General features: G+C 48.3%; 3 protein-coding genes across 5 annotated transcripts; all 3 read right to left on the minus strand.

Annotated features, from left to right (window-relative positions):
* Positions 1-302: 302 nt before the first annotated feature.
* LOC115408854 (zinc finger protein 271) lies at positions 303-3,231 on the minus strand. Of its 2 annotated transcripts, none has more exons than XM_030119794.1 (2): positions 3,089-3,228; positions 303-2,187 (listed from the first exon to the last, which is right to left on the minus strand). In XM_030119794.1, the coding sequence occupies exon 2, from the start codon at positions 2,168-2,170 to the stop codon at positions 647-649; it is 1,524 nt and encodes a 507-aa protein (XP_029975654.1). In that variant the 5' UTR covers positions 2,171-2,187; positions 3,089-3,228; the 3' UTR covers positions 303-646. The 2 variants fall into 2 exon arrangements, with proteins under 2 accessions (XP_029975654.1, XP_029975653.1); XM_030119793.1 differs by having other exon boundaries at positions 305-2,192; positions 3,094-3,231.
* LOC115407469 (myb-related protein B-like) lies at positions 3,039-7,648 on the minus strand. Its single transcript, XM_030117816.1, has 7 exons — positions 7,586-7,648; positions 7,198-7,293; positions 6,734-6,954; positions 6,520-6,637; positions 5,291-5,363; positions 3,094-3,209; positions 3,039-3,047 (listed from the first exon to the last, which is right to left on the minus strand). Exons 1-7 carry the CDS (start codon positions 7,646-7,648, stop codon positions 3,039-3,041), a joined length of 696 nt encoding a protein of 231 aa, XP_029973676.1.
* Positions 7,649-8,873: 1,225 nt separating this feature from the next.
* tbc1d22b (TBC1 domain family, member 22B) lies at positions 8,874-22,235 on the minus strand. Of its 2 annotated transcripts, XM_030119640.1 has the most exons (14): positions 21,820-22,235; positions 17,592-17,648; positions 17,129-17,309; positions 14,290-14,446; positions 13,976-14,143; positions 13,764-13,834; positions 13,544-13,672; positions 13,407-13,472; positions 13,105-13,219; positions 12,903-13,009; positions 12,744-12,819; positions 11,747-11,874; positions 11,562-11,657; positions 8,874-11,459 (listed from the first exon to the last, which is right to left on the minus strand). In XM_030119640.1, exons 1-14 carry the CDS (start codon positions 21,873-21,875, stop codon positions 11,331-11,333), a joined length of 1,536 nt encoding a protein of 511 aa, XP_029975500.1. In that variant the 5' UTR covers positions 21,876-22,235; the 3' UTR covers positions 8,874-11,330. The 2 variants fall into 2 exon arrangements, with proteins under 2 accessions (XP_029975500.1, XP_029975501.1); XM_030119641.1 differs by lacking the exon at positions 17,592-17,648.
* Positions 22,236-23,859: the final 1,624 nt, after the last annotated feature.

Here is a 23,859-nt window from a genome sequence, read left to right on the forward strand (position 1 = left end):
AATTCTTTCCTGCCGTGTCTCCACCGCAGGTATGGATTCAGTGGAGCTGTAGTGTGTATTGGTGTCACACACCTGGGAGCGCAGGCAGCTGTCAGCTGGGTTATCCACAGAATTTCTGTAAATTGATCTCAGTGTAACTTCTTTCGTGCACAAATTCTGTTATTTGGAGTTTGCAGAGTAGGAAAGCACCGTGCATGTATCGGACACAATTAGGTTTACATTGGTTTAAACCTTTCAGGTCATACATTTTATATTACATTTCACATGTGGTGCAACCCTTTTAATTCATCCAGCTCCATAAAGGAATATTATTTCTGTTTGTGACGCAGCAGCAGCAGAGTCAGTGGAGATGAAGATCAGACACATTCAGCGTTTCTCTTCCTGTAATACAAACTCAGACACAGGCGTGAAACTGCTTTCCAAAGACTTTAATTTACAGTCTTTCAGCTGAACAAACAGCCCTGATATGTTGCTGAGAAAAACTTTAAACCAACAGTGTGAATCTAAACTCAATAACTTCTGTATCTTTCATTTGTAAACTAGTCACCTGACAGGAATTTCACAGATATTTGTCGTCACTCTACTCTTCCCAACGTTCCAAGGCAAAAAGGTGAAAGCTGACATTGTGAGGAGTCCTCAGGCCTTCTCAGCCTGCTGCGCTGTCCTCCTCCACCCGGACTCGCAGGTGCTCCTGACAGTGCTGGAGGAAGGAGTCCAGTGCGGAGAAGCCCTGCTGGCAGGGAACGCAGTGGTACAGCCGCTGCCTGCGGGAGGCGGGCCAGCGGCCGGCGTCCATCTCGCTGCTGCACACGCTGCACTGCCTCCTCCTCGTCGTCGCCGACTGGTGCAGCTCCACGTGCTTCTTCAGCTGCCGGAGCTCGGGGAAAACCTCGGGGCAGGAGGGGCAGGGGAACTCTCCGTCCGCCTCCTCTCCCTGGGCTTCGGGCCCCGCCCTGCGCCTCCCCGAGGAGACGGCCTGCTCCGCCGCTCGGGGCGCTTTCCTGGGCCTCCCCAGTGCAGCTCGCACCGTTTTCCCCTCTGCCAGGGGGGGCTTCACTGGATTTGGTCTGTTTAGGGAGGAGGACTTGGAGTCTTTGGTCGTACATTCTTCCGACGGGCCGTTCTTGATGGCGGTGAAGCTCGGGTCCGTGTGCCGTCTGTAATGAGCCCTGAGTGACAGGTGATGGACGAACACCTTGCCGCAGACCTGACACGGATAGATCCCGCCTCTCCGGCGCCTCGGGACCACGGAGCTGGGTTCTCTCCACACGATCGGCTCCCTCCTGTGCTTCTCTTTCCTGTGCATGTACAGCCTGGCAGTGCTGCTGAAGACCAAGTCACATGAACGGCAGCTCAGAACCTTTGTTCTGGATTTTGGTCGTTTACGGAGACCTCTGCCCGCCTTGGCTCCTCGGGTCTTCAGCCCTTCCTCCCCCTCCCCCTCCTCCTCCTCTGCGTGGCTGGTCTCTTTGTGGCGTTGCAGTCCGGCCTTTGTGCGGAAGGTTTTGGAGCAGAGGGGGCACGTGCTGGTGGTCCTGCTGCAGCCAGGTTCCGGGCTGTCTGAGGAATCGGATCGGGCCGAGTTGCCCTCAGAAGGCGGTGGAGAATCTTCTGGAAGGCTGCTGCCATTGATGATATCTGAGAGGGATGGGGGCTCACTGCATCCGGCCTGCTGATGGTGCAGCAGCGCCTGCTTCTGGCTGAAGCCCCTCCCACAGGGCGCGCAAGCGTAAGGGCTGTGGTCCAGCAGGGGGGGCTGCCGGAGGATGCACTTGTCCTGCATCCTCCCGGGATCCGAGGTCCGAGGCGCGCAGGCGGGGCACGGGGAGCCGGGCCGCGTCACGCCGTGGCAGAGCTCGCAGCGCGTCGGCTCGCACTTGTGCAGCTTTAAGGAGGACCTCAGGGAGAACTCCCGGCCACAGGACGGGCAGCGATGAGGCTTTGGCAGCGAGTGTTTCAGCTCCTGGTGCAGCAGCAGGTCTGTTGTGTAAGAGAAAGTCTGGTCACATTCCTGACAGACAAACAGGTGGGACAGCCTGTGGCTGCGAGCGGGATGTTTGGTGTCGGCCCGAGCGATGAGGCTGGCGAGCCTGGACAGCGTGTCTGCTGACGCCGTGGGGCGGCTGAATGACTCCTGGGACCTTGGGGAGCTCCAGCTGACTCCATCCATCCTCTGACAAAACACCTCCGACCTGCAAGAGTCACCAGATCAGAAACAAAACAATTTCATATGGTGAGCGATGGCGTCACAAAGTCCCTGCTACAACAGTGACCTCAAGAACAACAGCCTGAGAAAGTCAAGCCTCTTCACGGTGTGTTTCCACTCTGCTTCAAGAGGAGCGAAGTACACATTTGGAACATATAATATTTAAAATTAAATGCAGTAATCTGGGTTACAGTTCAGGGCTACAGGATAACAGATGTCATAAGTCCACCACAAGACAGAGAAACACACGTTCAGAGAGCAAAAGCTCATCGGTTCCACTCACATGCATATTTATGGCCTGAGATAAAACTAACTGGGGAAACCTGGGAGAACATGTAACTCCATACAGAAGGGCCAGGCCTGGGTTCTAAGAACATTTTTTGTATTACAGAATTTATTATCAAAAATATGCAATCCAGATTCAGAGGAATATCCTAGATTTCTGATGTAATATTTTGCATATCTGTTGCTAAACACCTAGTACAGTGGTGCTATCAATAAACACATCAGGAATGGAGTCCTGTAGGTTCAGGTTGATTACAGTGGTTTGGAGTTGGAGGTTTCACAGAGTTGCACATGTTAGAAAGTTTAACAATGCACGTTTCAGCACGCTGCTTCCTCACATCCAAGAAGTTTTACCGAGACAAAAGAGGAAGTGTGACTATTTGCTAAGCTTTTCCTCTCTTTAAACAACATCCTCCCGCAGTGAGACAGATTTATCCACGACAGAGGGCGCGGAAACATTGAAAAGTCCCCGTGGAGAGACGAGAGGAGACATTACAGACATCAGGTCGAGGGGCAGCACAAGGCTAACTCTGTGTGCTAACGGCGGCTAGCCGCGCTAACATGTCACGAAAGGACCGCCGAAAAGAGGCGCAACGGCTCACCTGGGTGCTCAAAGACGGCCGGACAACGCACACGGACCCCGGACACGGTTCGGACGACGTGCGGCCTCTGGGACGGCTCTGCCTCCGGAACACGGAACGAGCATGTTTACTAAAGTCTGAGCGGAGTTCGGGAGCTTAAATACGGACGCACACTTCCTATACGTCTGACGTCACGACGCAGCTTCGAAACAGCACCGACACGGCACCGACACGTAAATAAAAGTTTGAATCAGGAGTGAAGTAATGATATGCTGCGTTTTTCATATACAGAGTTAGGAACCTTTGATGAGGGTAAAGGTTCCGGGAGGAAGAGTTTAATAAAACACCAGGTTGACTGAAGAAGAGTCGTGTCATCTATCACAGAGCTGAATTGGAGCGCTATATTCGCCCTATCGGCCAACTGAACAGTTTTATCTCCTCGTGTTTATATTCAGTACACCATATTGTCTGATAAACTTTCGCGGCGCTGGCAGGGAGCTAAGCTGGTTTCCATAGTGATTTGCACTGTTGATCTTTTTCTTCTCAGCATCCTTTTTCAGGTAGGATCAGTACTGCCCCCTCAGGTTAGGAGTGGAATTACACTCAGCAGATCAACAGATGAGGCAGGCAGTTCTTCTGTAGTCCACAGACTGTTAACACAACAGCTGCAGAGGAAGAAACTGCGAGATGAATCCAATAATTCAGTGGAAAATATGACATACATCATCCACAACACTACTCCTCCATGATGATCTAATTCATGTTGATGTTTTATCTCTCAGGGGATGTGCAGAAATGAAACATACTCTGGTGTTAGTGATAACTTGCATTATATGACTGAAATGCTGAAACATTGGTCTCTGCAGACTCCTCTTCGTTTGGAATGGGAGCGGCGTTACTGCAGCGACAGCATGGAGCAGTTTGGAAGTCCATGGACAAATGCAAATTTTACTTTAACAAGTAACAGGTAACATACAAACCTCTGTCTGTCTGCAGCTGTCAACACATTTCTGTGGAGGGTGAATCCAGAACAGGGGGCAGAAATTCTATCCAGCAGGATGTTTCAGAATGTTTTATTTAAAGAGACAAAGAACGGTTTACATGCAGTTTAAATGTGTTAAGGTGGCTAAAAACAAAAACAACAATATATTTTCTGATAAATATTAAAAAGGAAAGAATGAACATTCATATGTATCAATTCAAACTGTCGTCAGCGTCTCCTGTGCTTCAAGCATTAAAAAGTGTTCAATACAAATTGTTCATGACAGAAAACACAGCTTTAAAATTATAAATCTGCAGTTTTGCAATAAATACTTGGAAGTACAGAAACCTATATACATGTGTGAGAGAAAACCTACAACAACACTGACCACAGCGCATTCATTAAAATAGAGAACAATATTCTAACAATCTATTTTTTGTGTAACACAGAATAAAAGCATGTCTGCAGACATTCAAATCACAGAATGTAGATTTTGGGGCTGAAAAGTGCAGTGATGATGGTGTGTAGAGAGCCAGACCACCAAATCGCCTCTGACTGAATCAAGGTTTGGAACAACCGGACTTTTCCTCACTGGCTGCTCATGGGAAACTCTTCTGTGACAACGGAAAAAAATACAAGTAGTTCTACAACTTTACAGACGACATTTCAATACATTGCTCCATTTCAGTCGAACCTTTAGTCACTACATCTGAGATTTTCCCAACTTGCAACTTTGATTTCACAGATGAAGAAAACTCCATGAAATTCCATCCTTTACATATTTGTTTGTGTTCAGCCGTGTGTGTGTGTGTGTGTGTGTGTGTGTGTGTGTGTGTGTGTGTGTGTGTGTGTGTGTGTGTGTGTGTGTGTGTGTGTGTGTGTGTGTGAGAGAGACCTACCGGCTGCTGGCGGAGCAGCATGGAGGGACTCCATGAAGCTTCGTGCCTGCTGAGTCATAACCAGCTGATCTTGGGTTCTTCCACACATGATGTCCCACAATTCTTTGCTCCACTGCAAACAGAGCGTCAGAGTCTCGGTGATCAGCTTCTGCCTCTGGTTCAGTCTTCAGGACAGAAACTGGACGGTCTGCTCGTCCATCGCACACACACAAGCACACACAGTCCTCACAGATTACTCCTGGCTCCTGGCTGTTTGAGGAGGAGCCGATGTGGGCTGTCTGTGTGTGTGTGTGTGTGTGTGTCTCTGTTGGGGAAAGTGTGTGTTGTTCTACCTCGCCTGTGCTGCTCAGCAGCTGGCCGGCGCCGTCGACATTCCTGTTCTCCATCATGGGATCAGAAGATCCTGCAGCCTGCGAAACAAACACACAGACGGAGTTTATCGCCGCGTGTTCCTAAAGGTTTTGGGATGTACTGAGAACACAGCCCTCCACTCAGCTCCGCCATGTGGATCTGCTCTCTTTGGCTCTCTTTTGGTTCCTGCAGGTCGAATCTGCTGTAAACGCCATGTTTCCAGTCTCACCTGGTTCCTGATCAGACTGCAGGCTGGAGGAGTGGAGCTCCTTCTGTTCAGGCTTTGAGGGGGCTCCGCTGAGACCTCCTCCTTCAGGGACCTGGACCCGTCCTCGACCGTCCTCTTGCTCTGTGACAAAGTCAAATTACACTCCCAGAGTCCAACATCAACTTATAAAGCCAGTTATTTAAAGCAGAGGATGCTGAATAGAAAACACTGGAACACAGTTTGCTGCTCTCTGTTAAATCATACAGCCTGACCGAGAGCTTCAAGTACACGGAGTCGAATGGAGAGTCCGTACGTCCTGTCCGAACCAGGGTTTGAACCCCTCTTTGTAATCTGTTTTTCTGTCCTCCGTTTTTCTCTCCCTCTATCCCCTCACCCCAACCAGGAGAGCAGAAAACCTCGAACTCTGAGCCTGGTTCTGCAGGTTTCTTCCTTTCCACCGCTGCTTAATCTCACTCATGTGCAAATGTTGACTTTTCTACATAAACGTTTTCTAAAATGACTGTTGTATTTGAATTGACATGGATTGAATGCTGGGTGGATGAAGGGTGGATGGAGGGTGGATGATGGGTGGATGATGGGTGGATGGAGGGTGGATGATGGGCGGATGGAGGGTGGATGATGGGTGGATGATGGGCGGATGATGGGTGGATGATGGGTGGATGGAGGGTGGATGATGGGTGGATGGAGGGTGGATGATGGGTGGATGATGGGTGGATGGAGGGTGGATGGAGGGTGGATGATGGGCGGATGGAGGGTGGATGATGGGTGGAGGGAGGGTGGATGATGGGTGGATGATGGGTGGATGATGGGTGGATGATGGGTGGATGGAGGGTGGATGATGGGCGGATGATGGGTGGACGGAGGGTGGATGATGGGCGGATGATGGGCGGATGATGGGTGGATGATGGGTGGATGGAGGGTGGATAATGGGTGGATGATGGGTGGATGGAGGGTGGATGGAGGGTGGATGATGGGCGGATGGGGACCTTGGTGGGGATGCTGATGTTGTCGAGGGGGCGTAGAATCGTGTCGGGGAAGTCTTGCTTCGTCTCCACATATTTCTTCAGAGTGGAGTGCCAGCGGTTTTTAACGCAGTTATCACTTCTAAAACGAGAAACAGCAGCATGAGGGACTCATTCACAGGCGGAGGAGGCCTGGACTCAGGATCTGGTCCGGGCCCGGGTCTGCAGCTTGACACACCTGCCCGGTAGGAGCTTGGAGATGGTGGCCCAGCGGTTTCCGTGCAGCTTTTGGCACTGCAGCAGGACTTGGTCCTCCTCCGGCGTCCACTTGCTCTTGACCACGGCCTGATTGAGGTGGTTGTACCAGCGCTCGCGGCACTGCTTCTCGTTGCGAGTGCGCAGGTGTCCGGCGATCAGCGACCAATGCTTGGTGCCGTACGTCTGGATCAGGTCCTTCATCTGCACAGGAAGTCACACCGACAGCGATCGGACTCTCGTATCACCCTGAGCGTCTGCGGAGGCGTCCAGGCCTCACGTCTTACCGTCACATCGAGATAAAATCATGTTCTCATGAATTCTAAAAAAAACCTGCCTATTCCCCCAGAAAATGACCTACAGTCCTCTGTGAAAAGGCTGGATCATGTCAACAGCGTTACAATGACTTGACCCAGGACCTTTCTGACCCCAGCTGCCTCGTTTCACCTTCTGATCCTCCTCCTCGGACCAGGGACCCTTCACCACCTCCTGGTTCTTGATCAGACGCCATCGCTGACGACACTCTGTGTTGGACTTCCGTCCCTGAGAAAACCAAACGCCAAACACACACTCTCAGACCTGCTGACCGGGAAACACACACAACCACATCCTGCCTCATTCGCCCAGGTATTGATCCCAGTGGGACATGAGGACGCTTCCCTCTGGATGCTGATTAAACTCATTTCACCTCCTTCCTGATGTGGAGCTCATGAGACCATCACAGCTGTTTCTCAGAGAGAGATCCAGGATTCACCACGTCAAACTGAAACACTCACGCCGAAGTGATGAGACACTGAAACCCAGCCGCCTTCTCCAAACTCCTTCACCAGCGCACGTAACTTCTCATCCTGAGGAGGAAGACCACCACCACCACCATCATCATCATCATCATCATCATCCTGGACTCAGCCTCAGGAGCTGCGTGTTCCGAGCATCACCTCCTCTGACGTCCACTTCCTGGTCCCAGCAGGCGGGGCCTGGCGTGTGTGTTTGATGGATCCAGAGAGCTGGACGTCCATCCTGGAAGACGGAGACAGGACCACCGCTGCAGAGCGACAGCAGGCTTTACTGGCCTTCATCATGTGAACATTATAGATCTGCGATCACAGATCAGCCAGCCTCTCAGCTCAGACAGCTACAGTCTGGAGCTCTGACGCTGGACTGTGGCTCTGCAGAGAATAGCTACCAAATGTTACAGCTAAAACAACATTTTAACATTTCAACAGCCAGAATATACATCTTTTTATTGCAGTCTTATAGATTAAACACTTTTTTTTTGTTGTTGTTGCTTTGATAAAGAGTATTTCATAGTCAGTGGGATAACCTGATTGATGCTTTGGAGAAAATCAGTTTCAAAAGGTATAAAGAAAACTGAGCTGTAAACAAAAAAATGATATATTAATCGAATCTTACAATTTTAATCTGCATCTAAATCACACAAATCCTCCCTGTTTATTTTATTATCAATTACGGTTTAATTTTGTGAGGTAGTTTTGTCATTTTGTTAAATAAAACTTTAATTAAAACTATATTTCTAATTTGACATTCAATATATCATTTTTATAATAGATTTGTTAGATAAAAATACACTAAATATATTGAGTTTTTAGAGCAACTCAGCCTCGTTTTACCTGCTCATAAACCTTTTGCAGGGCTCAGCTCGAAAAAAACCAAAAGCAACGAATCATGATTATCTTAAAAATGGACTGTTTTCATTGTTTCACTTTGTATTGATGGTTTGAGCGGCTATTAAGGATTACCAGATGTCACATACCTGCTGAAGACCACTGAAGTTCTCTGCTGGGGAAAAATAAAAAAACAAGACAAAGGAACGAAAAGTTTCCAAGACTATTAGAAAAGTATTTCATCAAAACGCTGGAATTTCTCCAAAGCGCTGAATTAACTGAAACATGGAGGCGGCGGAGGGAGAAAGCGTCTCCATGGCAACAGCGACAGGCAGCTGATTGGGTAATTACTATAATTGGCAATAAGTTTTTTTTTTCTTATGAGGAAAGAAAAGTCAACAATCTGCATCTGTAAATTATATTTGCTTTTTATTGGATGAAAAATATAAACTTTTAACAACGATCACTTAAATCTTAACTGTAACGATGGAATTATACTACAGATCAAAACGCAATGTCTTCATTGGAACTGCATCATCTGTGGAGATTTATTTTCGAGTTGAAGTGTTGATTAGGTAATCATTTCTTTCAGGTCAGACTTCAAAATAAAACACTCAACACGCAAAAATGAAGAAAAACAGTTGAGTTTTATTACAAACTGAGAAGTGAACACCCAGCAGGCTCTGTAATAACTTAGAGGTTGTTCACCGAAGGCTGAAGCCGGCTGGGACGACAGAAGCACTGGAACTGATCCGACTGGCCCGTTGGCACATTCAAGACTTCAACACTGTTCACAGCCTGGAACGAGTCACATCACATCTCTGAGGACAGGCGGCCTGTCCACAAACACAGCACGGACAGAGGACAACATTCAGCACCTGGATGAGGGGGAGGGACGCTATGGAGACATTCAACGTGGCCGACCGAGCTCGAGCAATCACAGTCAAGTTTCTTCCTCTGGAACGAGATCAGAGCATCAAATGCTGACAGAGTCCAGGAGCAGCGTCAATCAGCAGGTCGATACTGTCTATAAAACACAAGAGCTGCTCAAACATGCCCAGTTCCCTTCAGTTCGAAGCTGAGAGACCCTTCAGGTTCCTCTCTGTCTACGCTGCTTTTCCAGGACATCAGGAAAGTCCCGTTCACACCAACACACTCCTCTTAAATCAAACAGGAAGTCAGAAATGCCCATGATGGAACTTCTGCAGTCACAGAAAACAAGAGTTCAAATTGAAACTTTTGTAAAGCTCCACAATGCATCCAGGAATACAGACTGTTCAGTTTTTACATCGACGTACATCTTTCAGGTGAAAAAACTGTCTCTGAATCGAAGATCTGAAAGATCTGATGCAGCTGAGGGTGAAACATGGAGCTCCAAAGTCTAAAATCTTTCCTATTTCACCAGCTATAATCTGAGCAACACGCTTCAGATCAGTGGATTTGGGACGTGCAGTAACAGTCTGGAGACTTCAGGAGTCAGAGGAGAAGAGGTGTTGAAGTTTGCATGTTTGAGCACATCTTTCCTGAAGCTGAGAAGTTCACTGACAATATTTACACAAAATATCAATTAGATGCAGTAAATCCAGACGCCATGATTTATTATTTAAAAGGTTACAAAGTGCAGCAGACGATGAGTCAGATAGGAAACGCTGAAGCTTTCTGATTGTCTTATCTTCCCGACTTGAGCTGTCTGACGGACGCCACTGGAACTGAAGATTACAAACAGAACAAAATAAAACACTGTAGAAGAAATAAGCTGCTTCCTGTCACGTCGCTGAACCACAACAGTCAGAGAAACGACTGACGAGTCCGAGTCCCCAAACAACACACAACACACCCCCCTCACACCGGTCTGGCCAAATCAACACTTCCTGGTCCAAACCGAGCAGTTTGTGTCTCCACTGAACTGTCTGGATGAGGGTCTGAGGTGGAGAGCCGTCGGCAGAAGACCACCAGGGGGCGTGCTGAGGGAGAGGAGCAGCTCTGACTGTCTGCTCTCTGCTGAGGGCCTTTTGAGGGTAGTGTTTTCTAGACCTGGAATGCTGTTTTTAAAACGCTGTTCTGGTGTTTATACATCAGTCAGTGTTGAGTCCGTCTTTATCGTTGTGCTTTCGGCCTTAGCTTTGTGTAAAAGGACCGGCGGTCCTCCAGCTGTCTTAAATCTTGTGCTCTCTCAGCCTGACTCGTACCGCCCTCGCGTTGAGGGTAAAAACCTGGACTCACTGCTGCCCCGTGTGGATGAAGGCAGCAGATCAGCAGCAGGTCCTGGAGCCTCCTCTCCGCCCAGGACCATGAGGCTCACCTGCTAGAAGCAAATCAGGCCGCGAGAGGAAGGCGAGCAGAGAGCAGCAGGACTGGTGCTAGAGCCGAGGTTCTCACGCTGCCCTGCTGGCCTCGGCCTGGCCGCTGCAGAGCTTTTCAGCTACTCAACCTGTTCCATCTTCCACAGCTCTTACAAGTTCACCAGAGAATTCTTCCTGTCAGTAAAGTTAGTGAAGCTTTTGGAAAAGAAAGTCACGTCCAGGACGTGAATTTAAAGAAAACGGTTCAAGATGTAATCTTTTCTTTTAAATCTATACCTGCAGCGGTCTAACCACAGGGTGAAAGTCCACTTCATATCTGACAGCTCGACAGTGTTTGACTCGTCACATTTTAAAAGAGAAAGGAAGGACCCAAGTCCTGCAGTCTTCTGGCTTCTACTTAAAATCTTCTCCCTGTGAAGCAACGACTAAAACAAATCTGCAAAAAAATAGAATCTGTAGTTTTCATCCTTCAGTAAAAAGACAGACTGCAGCCGGCAGGCGGCAGAGCTGCCACTGCGCCGTCGGCCTCGGGCTCGCCGGCGTTCGCCCGACAGGACCGCCGTCTCCACGTCCCCCGGAGACCAGCCCCCGCAGTGGGAGGAGCTCCGGCGGCGTGGCTCCGCCCCCTCCGCCCTGACCTGAGGCTTCTGCTTTATCTCTTGTAGTGGCTGGGCGCGTCCGCAAACATGTACTTCAGTCTGTAGGCCTCAGCCAGCAGGAGACCCACTTCCTCGTTGCCCCAGTGGATTGTGGGAAGGTTCTGCAGGAGCATGAGGAGGCCCTGAGGAGCACGAGGGAGGGAGGTTAAACCAACATTGATGCGCGCGTGTGTGTGTGTGTGTGTGTGTGTGGTAAAGATCAGCGCGCTGTGGTCGAAGTGTACCTGAAAGTCCACCATGGAGAGGATCTCTTTGCGCCACTCGATGAGGAAAGCAGCACAGACGTACAGGTGGAAGTGAGAGAAGCCCTCTGCTTCAGCCTGAGGGACACACACACACACACACACACCAGTTGAACGCGGCGAGCGGAGCAGCAGCAGCCGGTCCTGAGCGCTGGCGCTCGCTCTACCTGGTAGGTGTCCCAGAGGCGGATGGTGCAGCGCAGCGGCAGCTCCCTCATCAGCAGGTTGTTCATCCAGCGGAAGGCAAACTGCAGGTACTCCACCTCGTACCGCTTGAAATGACTGTGAATGTCCTCTGGAGAGTGACCACACACACACACACACACACACACACACACACACACACACACACACACACACACACACACACACACACACACACACACAAACACGTGTTTAATTAAATACCAACAAACCGCCATCATATTCAACAGTCGTGAAACAGAGAGAAGAAGGAGACCAGAGTCTGAACTCGCTGCAGCGTTTCTGCCCGCCCTGCAGCACCGTGAAGGTTTCACTACTCTGACAACATGACAAACATTCTGGTTCCCCGAGGAAAACACATGTCATTAAAAACTTTGTGATTAAAGTCACTAAAGTCACGGAGTGCAGCCTGAACGAGGAACGACCTCAACACACTAAACAGCTTCTCAAACAAGCTGAAAATAAATGTTTTTCTCACAGGTTTATTCACGAAAAATGATCTTCATGAAGGAAAACATTTGTTTCTAAGCACTTGTGCCGTCAGTGTTGCTCTATCAGAACCATTTGCAGTGGAATTCCACCCATGTGCGCCTCTAGTGTGTATTTTCAATAAGTGTCTGCTGTGCTCATGTCTCACACTGCCCCCTGCTGTCTGCAGACTGTCACAGCATGATAAATTTAACACCACTGATTCCATTTGAAGTCATTTGGCACATAAACAAAAAGGAATATTCTAATTCTCACATTATGACTATTTCAATGTCCTTCAACTCGAGAGGAGACGCAGACTTTGATCCAGTATTTCCAGCTGTCATTGATATTTCAACAGGATGTCATTAACGTCCACTGACTGCAGCTTAGCGATGCTGCCGTTAAACTGTTCATCCTCTCTGTGTGAATACTGGCGCAGATATTTAATGATTGATCGATGCGCTAAAAGCCTCCGCTGTAGAAACGTACCGTCTATCCTGCTGACCAGCTCCTCCAGAGCTTTCACTTTGTTCTGGATTCCCGGCTGGGCGAAGGTGTAGTTGTCCTGAAACCAAAAGCCGAGTCAGTGAAGGCGCCGGTTCTCGGCTGCGCCAGGGAGGCGGCGGACGTGCGCGGCGGGCGGCTCACCTGTATCCCGTCCAGCAGCTTGCTCATGCACCAGAAGCTGTCGGCCTCGATGTTCCTCTGGGTGTCCAGAGGCAGCGCCGCCACCTCGAAGTTCTCCACGTCCTCCGCTGGGCGACAGACACACGTCACTCTCACCCACGCCCCACACACACACACACACACACACACCCTCATCTTCCCGAGCCTCGAGCAGCTGACTTACTGACAAACTCGGAGAGGAAGACGACAAAGAACGGTGTGACCAGATCATTGATTCCCTGGACGTAGCCGCTGGCCGGGTGGCGGATGGCCCAGATGAACAGGATCCGCTCAAACACCTGAAGCCACAAGCACAACACTAAATCAACGAAGATGGAAAACCTGACCTTCCTTTGATATCATTGCATGCATGTCTGAGTATATATGAGTATTAAAGTGACCGGTGAGTGTATTTTCATCTCTGAAGGTTGCAGCGTTGGTTTTAAACCTGACTCTTTAGGAATAACGCAACATCTGAGGCCGTACCTCTTGAACAGCCGGCTGCTGGAAGAGGGGGATCAGAGGGTTGGTTCTGGGAATGTCAATGTGGATCTGAAGAGACATTCGATGGTTAAGATGCTGCAGAGAACACGACAGCAGCAGCCGGATGGAGGCCGTCTCACCTGTCTGTACGTGTCTTTGTAGTGCTCGTCTGTTCTGGAGTGGTAATACTGCTCGATGAAGCCGAAGTACTCCTCCCTCTTCCTGCTCAGCACCAGCTCCCTGCGCTCCTTGTTGGCAGGCAGGTAACCCTGTGCGAGAGCCAGAGCGATCAAGAACAGACACTTCCAGAGCAGGAAAACAAGGAGCGATGTTTCTGTGTGTGGACGGCGTCGGTCTTACGGAGAGGAGTCTCCAGGTGACGGGACGCACTTCTCTGGGTATGCCCGACCAGCTGTGCTTCCGCAGCTCCTCTGTAAACACAGAAAGACGAGAAGACGACCATCAGTCCGGTGCGCTCAGGCCTGCTGGAGTAAAATACAGCTTTTCCATGTTCATCACGTTTCTGTGTGTACGGTGATCCTTTTTAAAATGTTAAAGCCGAGCGGCTGTACCGAGGTCCGTGTTGGGGCTGGCCAGCAGCTGCCTGAATTTGTCCAGGCGGCTCTTCTCCCGCACCGTCATGGGCGGCGCGCCCGACGCGTTCTGGTCCGAGATGCGAGCCACCAGCGGGATGAGCTGTCGAACGGGAAGGGACTGCTGCTTCTGCAGCGTGGAGCGAACTGAGGAGGCAGGAGGGAGACGGCAGTCTGCTGTGAACGGCTGCAGGTCAGGAACCACACGAGGAAGACCAGGAGAGGCCTGCCGGCGCCGCTGAGGCTCCTCATGGGGTTAATCCTCGTACGGCTGAAGCAGATCCTCCACCTACCCGACGACGCCTGGAGCTGCGCGTCACTGCTGGACTTCACCACCTTGCCGTTGAGGGTGGAGTCCTCTCCGTCCTCCTCCTGGACGTCCTGGAGGTCCTGTGGTCCTGCTGGAGGTCCGGGCGACTCCACAGGCTCGGAGTCAGCCGCCTGCTGCTGCTGCCAGGACAATAAACACACACGACGGATCATCTTCTTCAATAAAACCAAACTTCATTTGTCTTCTGACGCTGTGAGATTCATCAGATTCTCTTTATTTTGTCGTCCTGAAAAACTCAAACTAACAGAAAAGTCCATAAATTTACTGAAATAAGAGTTTGTGCACAGTTTCAGAGCAACATGACTCAGCAGAGAAGCAGGAAGTGCTGCGTCTTTGCTCCCAGCGGCAGGTCAGGGCGTCTGATCAGCGATAAACTAATCAATGTCAGGAGTCAGCATCATAACTGTCCTCAGATAACCGGCTACATAAACCACAGACACATCAGCAAACTATTAAACAACTATTACATCAGTGTGTTCCAGCGGAGAGATACTGCTTCAGTTTCTAACAAAGTTTATTTCCACGTTGCAAATCGGTTTAGCTAAAAAGCATTTAGTCACATTTTCATTATTACAAAACATCCAGTTTGTTTGGAGCTGTAGAGTTTCTGGCTTTTTGCTTCTTCCTTCTGGACAGCTGTGACGCAGTGAAGTGAAAAACTGTAGCTAACAGCCGGCTGCAGTAGAAGCTCACTGATGTCTGTGTTAAATCACTTATTAAATCAACAAAGCAACAGTATATGAAAATAATGAAGGTGTGGTAAAAAGAAAACCTGAAAAAAGCTAGTCATAATGAAGAAACCTGAGTGAGTGTGTGTATTTCCAGCATGTTGTTGATCTGAAGAGAAAATACACTTCATGGTGTGAAACTACAATAAAGCATTAAATAAGACGACTTCACTTTCTGCACCTCGTATTTAAAATTCACAAAATTTGCAAAGAAGGATGATGGCAGAAGAATGAAAGAAAAAATATTAGAAATCCACTGAGCAGTTCTACTGTAAAGGCCAAGGATTTTGAAATGAGGCGAATCAGATAACCAGCTGCTCTCTGAGATATCTAAAATAATCCACAATGAAGCGAAATGACTCTGAGGAAGCAGAGAGCGGAGAAAGAACTGGATGTCCCAGAGGGTCTCTGTGGTCCTCGCTCCGGCTCTCTGTCTGGATCGCTAAAGGTTACACAGGAAGTCGTCTACTTCCTCCTCGGAGCGATCCACATGCCCACTGCGTTCTGTCCCAGCAGCCGCTACTTCGAACTGCTTCGCCCACATCTGCAACTCTCTCCGTAGCGGATGGATCTTATCGGCCCTGTGGGTGTTGGTGTAAGATGGACTTGCTGGATTTGGGCTCCTCAGCAACAAAGCCCGTGATGATGGTCATCAACTTCCTGAGTCCTGACCTTCAAGGTCTCCCTTTGCTGTGTTGTTGGTGGTTCTTCATGTATCTTTGTCAAACTGTTGCCACTTAGTTGAAGTACTGGGAACCTGGGGGTGCCAGGCTTTGCCGGTTAAACCTATTCTAATTTGGTTGTAACTTTTTATTTCTGACATTTCAAAATAAAACACCACTGTCGCCTTCAAAATAATCTCCATCCGCATTAATGCAGCGCTCCAGCCGTGTCTCCCACTTCACCAATGTGTCGTCAGACCCGTGCATAATTGCGCCATTCATGGCCGGCTGCGATTTGTCTGTCACCTCCTCCACATCTGCAAACCGCTGTCCCTTCAGCTCCTTCTTCAACTTGGGGATCAAGAAAAAGTCACTCGGGGCTACATCTGGCGAATCAGGCGGATGGGGGAGGAGATTCATCTCATTCTTCACCAGAAACTGCGTGAGGCGCAGCGCCGTGTCCGCTGGCGCTCTGTGGTGGTGGATCAACCGGCTCCACTCCGCCACTACGCTCTGCTTCCTCCTCACATCCTCACGGAGCGTCTGAGGACTTCCATGTAGTAGTCCTGATGTACAGTCTGACCTGGAGGGACAGACTCGCTGTGGACGATACCCTGGACAGCCAAGAAGCAGCTCAGCATTGTTTTCACGGCTGAGCGGACCTGACGCGCCGACATCTGGCCCTTCTAAACCGCCCGAACCATTCATGGACCTGAGTCTTCCCCAGAGCATCATCCTTGTAGGCTTGCGGCAACAAGCTGAGTGTTTCTGCTGCTGTTTTTTCCCAGCAAAAAGCAGAATTTAATGTTCGCGCGCTGCTCTAGCAATGTCGCCATTTTGGAAAAATCGCAGAGCACAGCTGCACTCTGGTACTACAAACAGCGCCTGACAGGCATCACTCTGGGAGCTCAGATTTCTCACAGATGTGCACGAGGCTTACCTGCAGCACATCTGATGGCCAGAAGTCGAAACTCATTATTATTATTATTATTTTATGACCAAATTCCGGTTTCTTTTGGGTAGCCCCTCGTACTCAGAGAAATGGAGACATGTTTTCACCCCCTCTATCATAATGGACTTCATAATCACAGAAACAGACTGAAGTATAAAGTATTAAGAAAAAAACCATAAAATCTTTAAACATCTTGAACCTGAAGTAAAGAGTCATAAAATAAAGTCATGAAGAGTCTAACAGATAAATACAGAGAGCAGAAGTTCATAAACGTTTCCATGGGACTTTTTATTCCTCTTTAAATCCGAATAAAGGCTAATTCCAGTCGAAAATGACCACGTTAACGCCTGAAAACTTTATTCAGAATTAAGTTTAAATCCCAATACACCGGCGGGGTTTATTCTCCCTTGGAAGTGAATTGTATGCTAATTAGGCACTTCATTGTGAGAACAAGGTTACCTGGTTGTGTCCTGGTGTGTTGGAGTGTATTCCTGGTGTGGGCGTCGGGGTCCTGAGGAAATCTTCGTCCTCTTCATCGTCGATGTCCCAGGCGTCATTCGTGCTGCGGGCGAACTCGTGGAAGCTGGAGGCCTTCTTGGTCTTCAGATTGTTGACCTTAGGCTTGGAATCTTTGGGGTACCTTCAGATTAAAGCAGAGAAAAAGGAAGATGAGGAAAAGAAAAGCGTGAGCGGAGTGATCTGGTGTCTGCAGTGTGAAGAACAGTCAGGCTACAGCTTCAGTGCATGATGGGGGACAAACAGAACAGAAGACCTGACAGGTAACAGGCACGGCCACGTGCGTGGAACTGGTGCATGCACTTCAATCAAACACCTTCAGGGACTCTTCAACGGATGGCGACAAATAAAAAGTGTCGACGGGGATGAGGAGGCGCATGCAGTGCAGCTGTAACCCAGCACTCACGTGCGCCGCAGTCGGGGGTCGAGCGGTGGATGCTGCGCTCCGTAAACTAGCTGAACGCTGTGGAGGATAACGTGAGACGCTGTCACCTCTACAGGTTAACACACTTTAACCTTCTGAGTGTCATCTATACACTACAAAATCTGAGAACAGTGAGCAGAGCAGAAAACCTCAGGAGGTCAGAATTAACTTTATCCACATGCAGGATTTATCAAATTATGAACATTCTGACAGGCTGAGTTGGGACTGATACATCTTCTTAGGATCTGTGTAAAGAAGCTCTTCAGTTGTTTTTCACATGAAGCTCAAATAAAGCAAGTGCTTGAATGAATGATGCTCAAAGATGCTGCATCCCACCCTGTTTCCACAGAAAGGACAGCTCAGCTTTCTTTTGAACGTGTGTGTGTGTGTGTGTGTGTGTGTGTGTGTGTGTGTGTGTGTGTGTGTGTAACTCATTGACAGCTTGCAGAGTTCACAGGCTCTCTGCCACCCTGCAGTGGGCCGCATGTTCAGAGGATGTGAGAAGCTTTATGCTCAGCTTCTTTTCAATTCAGCAGCGACTGAGAGCAGAGGCAGCAGAGAGAGCTGGAGCTGTGGAGGGGGGGGGGTCTGGGTCTGAGGTAAAAGATGGCTGTGGTGATGAGGTCCACCACAGAGAGCGGCATCTACACCGTTCTCAAAGTCCACGATTTATTTGTGACGCTCTCCGTGAACTGCTCCGGTCACAGGAGCTTCAGCCTCGTTCTATAACTCTCCTCAGAGCAGAGCGTCTGCTCAGGCGCTCAGCCACAGTGATCCAGTCATTCAGAGAGTCCAGGAGGAGAGAGGAGAACCTTCCAGAGGGACGACCGTCTCTGAGTAAACCATCAGTCCTGTGAGTAGAGCGTCCAGACGGAAGACACTCTGTGTAAAAGACGTTGAACTGAAACTTCTGCCAACGGTGCATCAACAAAGTGTTGAGCAAAGGCTTTTTAATACTTTAATAACTGGCATTTATTAGTTGTTTTAAATTTAATAAACTTGTCTACACTTAAAAAAACCTTTTGTCCACATTGTCATTATTGGGTATTGTGTGTTTGAGAACACAAAAAAATAAGAAAGAGGAAAGAATCCATTTTGGAATGAAGCTGTGACGTAACGAAATGTAGAAAAACTGTATTTTTACCTTTTTTCTTCATGTGTTTCAGCCTGACATGTTCATGAAATGTTTTTTGGGCCAAAACACCAAAAGGTAAACATTAACAGCTTTATCTGGACTCTGACTTAACGGACCCGTTTCACTGCATGTCTCTTGAAGCGTCTCCGTCTCCGTGGCGACCAGCACGTTTCTGTGATCAATTAAGGCTGCTGGACTAGAAACGACGGGATTTATCTGGCCTGGCTGCTCGGTCAGAGCGCCGTCCTGCCAGAGGAGCAGCCGCTGCGTGTCCCCGGCGTGTGAGAGCGCCTCGTGGCTGAGAACGGCGCCTGCTGACGAGCAGCCGGGCCCCGCCGCTCCGCTTTATCAGAGCGGCTCAAGGACAAGCAGCCACACCAGATGCTCGTCTTTCCCGTCCAAACATGTTTATGTTTGGGTTTCTAGCCTTCTACAAACCACTAAACACACACAGACACACACACAGCAACGCCCTCTCCTTGGAGATTAGACCTGGGCCCCCCCCCCCCCCCCCCCCCCCCCCCCCCCCCCCCGCACCCTCAGGCAGTTCCGCCAACTCGCTCACTAACGGCTTCACCGCCATTAAAACACCCGGGACAAAAGAAATGTCAACACTGCGAGAGAGGAATAAACAGGTCACCACTAATCTCACTTTTTCCACATGGAGACAAAGAAGAACAGAGTGAGGCTCTGGGTCTGATCCAGGACCAGACCGTCCAGGCTCTCCCCTGACAGCTCGATGTTCCCCTGAATGAAACATCACAGAAATCAAAGAAATACCGTCAAGAACAGACTAAATATTAAGGGATTATGTAAGTCAGATCCGTTCAGAGTTTCTCCTGGAGTTGAAAATTAAATCTGTCAAGAAAAAGTCTGGTTATATAAGCCATCAGCAGCCGTCAGTCAAACACTAACGGAACAATGCAGGAATAAGCTCAGCCATAGATTCAGACCCTTTCAGTCCTTCCGCTCTTCAGGAATTGAAAGTTCTAACAAACGTCTCGTTTCTGCAGAAAGAGAAACCTGTTGAACACAGTTCACACACGCAGGCTGACACACTGTGACTGCAGATACGAGACAAAAGCCTCTCATTAGCAGTTAAATGAAATAATCCTGGCTGAGAGCAGACTGGTGGGAGGAGGGCTGAAGGTGGAGACGGCAGAGTGAGTGAAGCTCAGGATGAGAGAGAGAGCTGGACACCGAGATAACACGGGCCGTAAATAATGAATGAAGAGCTGGGAAATGCAGCTACTCCAAGACCGAGAAAATGACATTCACTTCTTCAGCCTTTCAGCTGCTGGACGGACCGTGGAGACTTGGTGGAGATCAAGCTCCTTTATCTTACCCCAGCACGATCATCCAGGTCTTTAGAAGAAAAATGATCTCAAAAGTTCTGTATGTATTGATTTTATGTTATGTTATCAATGATCACATCAGTACAATTGATTCTCAGCACTTAAAGTTTTATACAAATCAATCACGTTTCCTCTCATCTTGTAGCTAAACATCAGTCTCCAAAGGTTTCAGCTTTTTTTCTCATTTTTTCCTCCCCATTAATCTTTTCAAATGACACTGAACTATTCAGAATTCTTCTGGTTTCATGTTGAAAACTCTCATGTTGAATTTGCAGGACATATAAAGCGTTTACTGCTGTGAGTTTTGACATTGTTATAATGATGAATTACGAATGTACTAGCAGCTTGCTTCATGCTATGAGGCCTTCAAGTCTCTCTGTTCAAACTAAAAATCTATACAACACTGTTTGTTGGCGAAAGTCACTGAAAGCAGAAGTGAATTACCTGATGTTCATTATGTCAGTAGACGGTCACATGTCTGTTATTGTGACGCTGCTGTGACAGCGAGCCGTCAGCACTGAGAGATTTTGGTGTGTCTGACTGATGAATCCATCTTTCTTACGTTTGAATTCAGCTGTGGATGCTGCTGTCGATCTCAGCTGAGGAGCGAAGGCCGGTTCACCTGGACATGTGAGCAGTCCTGCTGTCAGGAGGACCGAGTCCGTTCAGGAACAATAAGGTTTTCTGAACTCCAGCAAATGTTACTCTATTATTTACAACTGTAATTAGTTGTGCTGCACAATATGTCATAAATTTATCACTATTCTACAATGAACATACTCACAGAAGAAACTGTGCTTGCTCCAGAAATTCAACATGACAGAACGTGAAATATGAGTCATTACTGTACTTCACAAAGATCAATTAACTAATTAAAAAGAATAAAGGATTGATGGCACGTCACTTCATATCCTGCAGCCAGAAGTCAAAAGCACAAAAGAAACAAAAATGAAATATAATAGAAATGAATAATAAGCAAAAACAAAGGAAACAAACTGTTTTACTTCTGAAAAGCTGCTGGTTCTGAAGTGTATTTATCACAGTTCTCAACGGCAACATCACATGTTCTCCTCCTATCTTCAGCAATAAAAACGACTTGATAATAGGACAGAACAGCATATCATAAATTAAGAGTTATCTGGAAATCAGCATGTGCCGAACAAACATCGCTGCACACTGGATATGTGTTCAAGTGACTGAACAGGGCCAGTACACACACACACACACACACACACACACACACACACACACACACAGAGCATGGAAGAGGAGCTCAGTAAACATGAAGTATTGGTTTCACCGTCATGGTTTCCCACATAATCAGATTATTAAAGCTTCAGCAGCAGAAAAATGACACTAACAAGCATTATTTCCTTATTTCAAATGACATCATTTTAATAAATGCTTGTCATAAACAGTAATTTGCTGATCCTGCCACACATTGTTATCTAATTAACTAGGTAAATAATCAACTGAACTGACTAGTTTGTGTGGCTGATTGTAAATAAAAGTGTCAAACCTTCCAGTGAAGAGTTCAATATGACACATTCCAGCAGAAACCGTAACACACACACACACACACACACACACACACACACACACACACACACACACACACACACACACACACACACACACACAGCCTAGCAGAGTGTTAGATGTTACTCTGTATTTAAACAGTATTTACACAGTCATCCACACACTGGCTCTCTGGACGCACCTTCCGGGAACCTTAGCGTTCCTCCTCCAGAAGTGGATCCTGTTGTCGGTGGCCATCCTCACGGCAGACGCCCCCTCCCGTCACAGCGGCATGGAGCCCCCGGCCCGGCTCTCCGGCTGGCCCGCCCCGGCCCCGGCCCCGGCCCCGGTCCCGGCCGCCTGCTGCCGGTTCACACGGTGCGGAGGAGCCGCTGCTCGGCCCGGCTCTCCGGCTCTCCGCCTCCCCGCCTCCGGCCGCCTGCTCCCGGGTTCACGCGGGGCGGAGCGGCCGCTGCTCGTTCCGGCTGTGCGGCTGGTCCCGGCTGGTCCCACCCCGGCCCCGGCTGCCTGCTCCCGTGTTTAGGCGGGGCGGAGGAGCCGCTGTTCGGCTTTCCAACGCCACGACGAGCGGTCCGGAGCGCTGGAAGCCGCCATCTTGGAGCGCAGTGAGCGGAGCGCCGTGATTGGCTGAGCCGCCGAACAGGTGCAGTGAAGCCCGCCAATAGGAGGCGGAGCCGCGTGACGGGAGAGATGCGCTCCGTCCTCGAGCTCCGGTCAGGTGACACCTGCCGGACAGGGCAGGACCTGGACCTGGACCTGGACCTGGACCTGGACCTGGACCTGGACCTGGACCTGGACCTGGACCTGGACCTGGACCTGGGCGGACCGCTCCAGGAGAGGACCTGGAAAAAAAAAAATCACAAACCTGCATAAACAGAATGACAGAGTCTAAAGCTATTATAATTCATGAAATGGTAAAATAAGAATAATAATAAAAAAAGATTAAAGGAAAATAAATTGATAATAATGAAAAAACTCATCCACAAGAAAAAACACAGCCAGAGAATTACTAAAAAATCACTGATTAACCAGCTGTCAAGACGAAAACACTATTTAAAGATTAAAAAAACCCCAAAGTTTTAAAAGATTAAAAAGAAATGCACAGAAAAAAACATATGATAAAAACACATTCACAGAAATATAATAACAGGATTTAAAAAAAACAACCTCCATCTCAAGATAAAAACAGAATTGCAGGATTAAAAAACACATTATCCCCTGTGGTTGTGTGTTTTTTACTTGCTCTGTGGTAGTTTGAGATTTTTTATGATTAATTTGTCTTTTAGTGGATTTGTCTTCATGAACTTGTTTTGTCTCTCAGCTCTCTGATTGTTTTGTCTCACTTTGCTCGTCATCAGTTTTTAAAATGTTGGTTTTATTACTGACTTGTGTCTGTCCTCTATTTCTCGGAGGTATTTTATATGGAGTTTCTTTATGATTGGTTTCTGTTTTTCAGGCCTTGTTTGTTTTTTTTTTTTGTTTTGTTTTTTTCTGTCCTTCTGTTTATCTCGGTCCTTCAGTTTTTTTTCATTTCACAGTTGTTTTGCAGATATTTGCAGTAGATTGTGTGACTGTGCAGAAGCTGTATCTTTGTCATTTAATCAGTTTAGCTCCACATGTGGATCAAATCTGCTCTCACTGATTGACCTTTATTTCACTAACTCCTGAATCAGTCTTTTTCTCTTCGCTTTAGACAAAGTGAACAGTCAGAGCGAGCAGTGTGGGGGACTGAGAGAGACAGCAGCTCTGCAGCTTAGTGATCAGTTCACTGAGAATAATCACTGATCAGTGAAAATAAAATGGGGAAATGAAGGCAGTACAGCACAATCTACACAAACCACACTTCAGCATGAAATCTCATCACTTCCCCTCTGCAGATCAGCCTGCTGAGACTTCCCTTTTCTGCTCGAAGCTGCAGACGCAGGATGGTTTCTGGGTTCTCCAGTTTCCTCTCACAGTCCAAAAACATGCATGTGAGGTTAAATCTCCCCGAGGTGTGAATGTCATTGTCTCTTTTTCTGTTTGTGATGGACTAGAAGTCTGCCCGGTGTGTATCAGGCCCACAGTAAACTGGGACTGACTCCAGTGCACACAGTTAGTCAGTACAGTAGATGGATGGATTAAAAAGAAGAAGATGGATACAGTTCATCTCAATAAATTCTCTTAAAGCACATTGCTTCAGACAAATGTCAAATATGCAGAAACAAAGTTTTAAAAAACA

Source organism: Salarias fasciatus, chromosome 20 (genome assembly GCF_902148845.1).
Source record: "Salarias fasciatus chromosome 20, fSalaFa1.1, whole genome shotgun sequence".
Lineage (NCBI taxonomy): Eukaryota > Metazoa > Chordata > Actinopteri > Blenniiformes > Blenniidae > Salarias > Salarias fasciatus.